The sequence below is a fragment of the Sebastes umbrosus genome, chromosome 11, assembly GCF_015220745.1.
Source record: "Sebastes umbrosus isolate fSebUmb1 chromosome 11, fSebUmb1.pri, whole genome shotgun sequence".
NCBI classification, from domain to species: Eukaryota; Metazoa; Chordata; class Actinopteri; order Perciformes; family Sebastidae; genus Sebastes; species Sebastes umbrosus.
Window position 1 is genome coordinate 15,265,278 of NC_051279.1, and position 6,811 is coordinate 15,272,088.

At 41.3% G+C, this 6,811-nt stretch overlaps 1 protein-coding gene across 1 annotated transcript; it reads right to left on the reverse strand.

The window, feature by feature from the left end:
- Nucleotides 1–151: 151 nt before the first annotated feature.
- LOC119497076 (NADH dehydrogenase [ubiquinone] flavoprotein 1, mitochondrial-like) lies at nucleotides 152–6,575 on the reverse strand. Its single transcript, XM_037784889.1, has 10 exons — nucleotides 6,101–6,575; nucleotides 3,996–4,078; nucleotides 3,737–3,907; nucleotides 2,697–2,880; nucleotides 2,121–2,310; nucleotides 1,790–2,002; nucleotides 1,521–1,687; nucleotides 1,346–1,427; nucleotides 565–710; nucleotides 152–412 (listed from the first exon to the last, which is right to left on the reverse strand). The coding sequence occupies exons 1-10, from the start codon at nucleotides 6,191–6,193 to the stop codon at nucleotides 317–319; spliced, it is 1,425 nt and encodes a 474-aa protein (XP_037640817.1). The 5' UTR covers nucleotides 6,194–6,575; the 3' UTR covers nucleotides 152–316.
- Nucleotides 6,576–6,811: the final 236 nt, after the last annotated feature.

The window sequence follows — 6,811 nt, forward strand, 5'->3', positions numbered from 1 at the left end:
CAATTGGCTGTCAACAGTTCTGCCTGCCAAAATAAATAAGGGATTAAGTGACCAACTTGCTGCAGGATTTATATTACAAAAAATAGAACCACTCATCCTTGCATGAAAATTCTCGAAAAACATATTGCTTGTGAAGGTTTTGCAATTATGATAACTTTTAAACTTGGAAGAAATTTAATTTTAAGCGTAACTGTGCATTCTTAACCAGTACAGATATATTTTCATATTTAAAAACAATGTTAAAAAAATAATGTGCACGGTGAGCTTTTATTACTCTTATGAAGGACTGAATGCTGAAATGGACACCTGCACAGTTTCAGATCATCTCAATCTCTGGCGCTCTCGGAGGGTTTTTCTTGTTATACTGAGAGATGCGGCTCTCCATGACGGGCCGGAAGTGGCGGATCAGTCCCTGTAGATGAAAAGTGAAAGGTGAAGAAGAACAGAAATGCTTGTTAAAATGTAAATTGGTACTTGTTTGAACTTGTAACCTCAGTCAGTGTTTCATTAACTGCTTCATGAGTTGGACTGGTTAAAAAAACAACAACAATCGAGAGATGTCACCTGCACAGGCCAGGCGGCTCCGTCTCCCAGAGCACAGATGGTGTGTCCCTCTATCTGCTTGCTCAGTTCCCAGATCATGTCGATCTCTGAAGTTGCTGCTTCTCCTCGAACAAACCTCCACATCATTGTATCCATCCAGCTGACTCCTGAGGGGGAGGACAAAGAGGAAAGGTGGATACAACAGCAAAGTACTCACACTGAACCAGGGTTATTATAGTAAACTAAAACAAAGATAAGCAGCAAAAAATATTTTTACTGAACTGAACTGAAACTAAATACAAACTATATCCTTTAAGAATAGCATGATGTGGTTATTACCAATGGATTCCTTAGGTTTTTTATATTTTTATATGTTAATCAACCCATTTGGCAGTACCTCCACGGCCCACGAGGTGGCGTTCTGAGGCCTCGGCCCAGTGGTTAAGAATAGCTGATTTATAACATCTCTCCCAATTCATTGTCTATGGAGCAGATCCACACCTTATACTTTGACTAAATTTGAAGTTTGAGTTTTAGCACTCTAGTTTTTGGATTTGGTAGAGAGTTGTTTCCTATTTACTAATATTTTTTGGACTGTCTTAGACCATAGGAATAACATGTATGAATTTTGAAAATGGGCGTAGCTCACATTTAAGGCAGCTGTGATTCCAATGTGAAGGTACTACTATTGTATTCATGATGATTTTTTCAGCTTCTATCTTACTGAGGTGTTATGGACAGGCATATGACTATTTTAACCTATTAAAGAGAGAAAAAAGGCCACCAAAGTGTAGTTCCTCACCCTCTCTGCAGGGTGTGCACTGGCCACAGCTCTCATGTTTGTAGAACTCGATCAAACGTGCGATGGCTCGGATCACATCAGTCTGGGGGAAAAATACTCAGATTATCGTTCCAGACTGATTGTCACAGAAGATGCAGTGTATTCTGTTATGTACATTATTCAGGGATCTGTTTACCGATTTATCCAGAACTATGATGGCAGCCGTTCCCAGTGCCGTCTCTGCACGCACCAGGTCATCGAAATCCATCAAAACATCATCGCACACGTGCCGAGGGATGATGGGAGTGGAGGAGCCCCCTGGAATCACTCCTAATAGATTGTCCCAGCCGCCCCTCACTCCTCCTGCACCAATCACACCAAAGGAGACAGGAAGTCATGTCGGCGTCTCATAAAGTAAACCAGCATCAACACAGAGGTGGACTGTAAACACACACACTCACACACCTGCGTGTCTCTCTATTAGCTCCCTCAGAGGAATAGACATCTCTTCCTCCACCGTGCACGGTGTGTTCACGTGACCGGAGATGTTGAACAGCTTCGTCCCAGAGTTCCTCTCCCTCCCAAAGCTGGCGAACCAAGCTCCGCCTCGACGACAGATCGCAGGCGCCACGGCAACCGTCTCCACGTTGGAAACTGTCGTCGGGCATCCAAACACCCCTTGAGGGAGAGAGATGAAGCAGTGAATAATCACTTAAGAACTACTTTGCAGTTTCTTAAATCACTATTAACCTCATTAGGACACCAGATGTAGGAGGCTGTAGAGCTTCTGCCTCACCTATGTCTGCTGGAAATGGCGGCTTGAGTCTGGGTTTCCCTTGTTTCCCCTCAAGAGACTCGATGAGGGCCGTCTCCTCCCCGCAGATGTAAGCTCCGGCTCCCCGCATCACAAACACATCAAAGTTAAACCCAGAGCGACAGGCGTTCTTTCCTATCAGCCCTGCTTTGTATGCCTCATTAATAGCCACCTGTTTGAAGAGTAGAAACAAACAACACTTACTGTGCGTTACAATACCCATACTACCATACTATTTAATATGCCAGACAAATATTTAGTATGTCCTAAAAGATAGTATGTCAAATGCAGTACCAGGATGTCCTACTACATCCAGTTGCATTTTGCAGTATGCAAGCCAGCATGCTTTTCTGGCTATTCTGACCCACAATCCTCTGATATATGAGCAAGAGGGTCAAAATTCAAGGCGCAATGTTATGACAAAGCAGTATGTCCCAGTTGTACTGCAGTGCATACTAAAAGTAAAAAGAAAAAGTATGCGATTTGGACTGTAGCCACAGTCTAATTCACACAGCATCTATATGGATTGACAAGTCACTCAGCTGTGCCTTTGCATACCTGTAGATTTGACGACTCGTTGTAAAACTCTCCTCTGATGTAGATGTACGCAGCACGAGCGCCCATAGCTCTCCCGGCGATCAGGCAGCCTTCTATTAGCTTATGGGGGTCGTGACGCATTATCTCGCGATCTTTACACGTCCCGGGCTCGCCCTCGTCAGCATTCACCACCAGGTACTTAGGTCTTAGGACACAGGAAAGAAGGAAACACTCAATGATACATAGTGTGTGACATTTTGGGGAACATATCAGCAGAAATGGAATATAATATTCAGAACTATGTTTTCATTAGTGTATAATCACCTGAAGCTAAGAATCATTGTGTTTTCGTTAGCTTAGAATGAGCCCTTCTCTACATACGGAGCGAGTCCTCTTCACAGAGTCCGCCATGTTGCTCTGCCATATTTCTACAGTAGCTCAGAACGGACAAACCAAACACTGGCTCTAGAGAGAGCCTTTTGCGTTTTTCAGTACCTGAAGGCCATCGTAGTTCTCTGACACGCTTGTGAAACTGAGGTAACGTGAGCCGCAGGGGGCTAAACTGTCACCTACAAAACTGTCTCCAAAACATTAAGACTGGTTGGCTCATAATTTCCTTCAGTTAAATGAGGACAAGACAGAGATCTTACGTTTTGCCCCCCCACACATAACCACTGTCATTGCCCAGAACCTCAATCAGACCACATGCAAAAAAACTGTGTGTTTTATTTGATGGTAAATTAAGTTTTATCAGGCAGGTAAATTCTGTTGTCAGGTCCAGTTTCTTCAAACAATCTCCAAAATCATGCATTTCCTATCACCCTCTGATCTAGAAAGAGTCATTCATGCACTAATATCATCTAGGCTGTACTGTTACTCCTTGTTTGCTTAGTGCTATATAAATGAAATAAACTTGAAATTTGTGGTACCGCCAGCTGCCGTCTGACTTCCGTTGCTCCTAAAACAACCACACCACTAGATGCTGCCAAATCCTACACACCGTACCAATAAGTGTCTCTGACAAACGTTGATTGAATGTAGATTTCTTTTCCCTCTCCTACCTGCCGTCGCTGGGTTTGTTCATGAAGCTCCACTTCATGCCGGTGGGGAAGCCTGCCCCTCCTCTTCCTCGAAGCCCTGAGATTTTCACCTCGTTTATGATCCAGTCTGATCCCTTCAGTAGGATCTCCTTAGTTTTATACCAGTCTCCTCGATTGAGAGAGCCCTTGAGTCTGAAGAGGGAGAGAGATGAGAAAGTATTTCTACTGAGTTTCAGGTCATTAGATTGGAGAAATGTTTTTTTTTCTTTTATGTTATTACCTCCAGTCATGCCGGCCATACAAGTTGGTGAATATCCGGTCTTTGTCACTCAGAGGGCCAAATTTGGTCTTTTTTGGCTTCACCTGGTAAGAGAGAGGAAGATAAAAGAAAAGTGTGATTACATAGAGTTGCCGTCACTTAAGGGCTGCAAGTCACGATTATTTTCACTATGCAGATTATGTTTTTGATTAATCAATTAATCGTTTTGTCAAATATCCGAAAATAGTGAAAACTCCTGTTATAATTTCCCACAACCCAAGGTGACGTCTTCAAATGTATTTTTTTGTACGTCCAACAGTTTAAAGCCCAAAGATATTCAGTTTATTATCGTTTATGACAAAGAAAAGCATCAAATCGTCACATCTGAGAAGCTGGAACCAGCATTTTTTTTTAACGTTTTGTTAAGAAATGACTAAAACGATTATTCTAATATCGAAATAGTTGGCAATGCATTTCCTGTCGATCAAACATGATTGTTGCAGCTCTACAATGTAATTACAATGTTGACAAAATACCAAAAACTAGAATGCATTGTATGAAAAATCAATATATAAGAGGCCTCCCATATATTTTGATTCACATGTCAATATCTGGAATTTTGTGTTCTGAGTTTGGAAATGTTCTATGATTTATATATGAATTAGTGCATCTGATTTGTGTGAATTGTCTAAATTTGGGGAATTTAAAATTAATTAAAAAAAAAAGTTTCAATTCCAACTGTTTTAAAATCACCACTGAGTGTTAAATTAAATTAAAAACACTTTGTGACAACATCTGGGCACATGGCAAGAACCAAACAGACCTGAACACCACAAAATATAATTCTGAATACAACATTAAATTAACTTGGCTAGTAGGACTCACACAGCATGTTTAAAAAAAAACACTTGGTAATACATTTTACAACAGGAATGTGGTTATAATTGGTAGCCTATACTCTTGCAATATAATGAAAATATATTTAAAGGTCCCATATTATAAAAAAGTGAGATTTTCATGTTTTCTTTATTATGAAGCAGGCTTAAGTCCTATATAAATACTGTGAAAGTATCGAAACACTATATCCACAGGGAAATACACACAACCCATATTCAGAAACTCTGCATTTGAAACAAGCTGCCAGGATTTCTGTCCATTTGTGATGTCACAAATATACAATATTTAGACCCTTGACACAATTTTAAAACGTAAACATTCTAAATGTGTCCCAGTTTATTCCTGTTGCAGTGTATGTGAATGTCATCAGCTGACAGGAAGTACACATGGAACCAAGCTGTTGCCTAGCAACGCAATTCTGTTGCAATTCTGTCAAAATGCACTAAAATGGAGTGTTTCAGACAGAGGGTAAATACAGGCATATTCAGGCAGACAGTATGAGGAAAATAAAGTTTTTTTTAAACATTAAAGTATGTAAACATGTTCTAGTAGAAACACAAAATACAAGTATGAACCTGAAAATGAGCATAATATGGGACCTTTAAATCTCCAGTACATTCCTTTAAAATCATTAAATATAGTCTCTTTCTGTCCTTTTATATCATATAGAATCAAATGAAAATATTCAAGCCCAAATTGAATCAAATTGATCCAAAATATCTATTTAAGTTCTTTTATTTCACTCTGTACTGTGATGTTTGGGACTATTTCTTCTGTTGATAATTGATGAGTAGTTCACCCATATTGTATACTGTGATGTTTAGTTCTTTGCTGTATGCTTGTTTGCCCTTCACAATATGAAATATTTGAAATAAAAAGCTAATTAAAGAACAGCATCATGTTCATCTCATGTTCAACCTTTCACCCCAAGGCTGTCCTGCTCCTCAACTCCCAACCATCCCTGTCTCTCTACTCACCCAACTACCCCCCAAATAAAGTGAATTGAATTGAATTGAATTGAATCTCTGTAGTTCTGTTGGATAATCTCCTTATTTGACTAAAAACACTTGCTACGTGACAAAACTCTCCTATGCCTGTATATGAAAGTAGGGATGTAGGCCAGTGCACTGAGTTGTACAGTATATTACGGTGTGCATACTGTAGTGCGAGTCTATTGTGGTGTGTGTGTGTGTGTGTGTGTGTGTTGCAGTGTGTGCATGCAGGCCTACCTGCGGCTGTGCTGCTGCAGAGCTGTAGGTGAGACGCGGAGCGACATGACGCGTCACAGCTCCCCACATCATCCGCCGGGGCAGCATCAGCATCCTGCAGCAGAGAGACACCCGCACCTCCAACTCTCTTCACACTGGTTCAAACTCCTCCAGAGCTTCTCCGCCCACAGCCTCCCTTTGACTTCTAATACAATCTAATCGATTGGTGAGTCCTCCCGCTGTTACCGGAGCTCCGCTGTGAGACCTGCTGCAAATTCGGCTTAATTAACCTAAGAGGATTAACGAACTACGTCACATCCTGTCCTAGCTGCCCGTGCGGCGACCCCCCACAGGTCGCCAATCTCTCACAGGTGTGTGCGTGCCATGTGCACACACACATACACACAAACTGACAATTAATGGGTGAGTATCTGGGTCACTAAGAGGGGCTATCATCAAGGGACTGTGCATGATTTACAGGCTTATAAGCGGATTGTTAATGTGAAGAGAACCACTAAATATATCCATTAATAGCCACAGACTAACCCGTTTGACAACAGACCTTTTTCACAGCAAACATTTTGACTTATAGTTAAAGCACAGGTGTTACCAATCACATTAACGATGGCTCTGTTCCATTTAAGTGGCCCACTAGTGTGACAGTGTGACCGCGTGCACGATAACAGGAACCTGAAACAGAAGCAGCTAAATGGAATCCAGCCATCCTTAACT

Excerpts from the sequence above, each read along its gene's own strand:
- LOC119497076 (XM_037784889.1), bottom strand. The coding sequence starts at position 6,193 with ATGCTGATGCTGCCCCGGCGGATGATGTGGGGAGCTGTGACGCGTCAT. Across the intron at positions 2,003-2,120 it reads GCCATTTCCAGCAGACATAG|GGGTGTTTGGATGCCCGACG; the intron begins GTGAGGCAGAAG and ends CTCTCCCTCAAG. Across the intron at positions 1,688-1,789 it reads GCTAATAGAGAGACACGCAG|GAGGAGTGAGGGGCGGCTGG; the intron begins GTGTGTGAGTGT and ends TGATTGGTGCAG.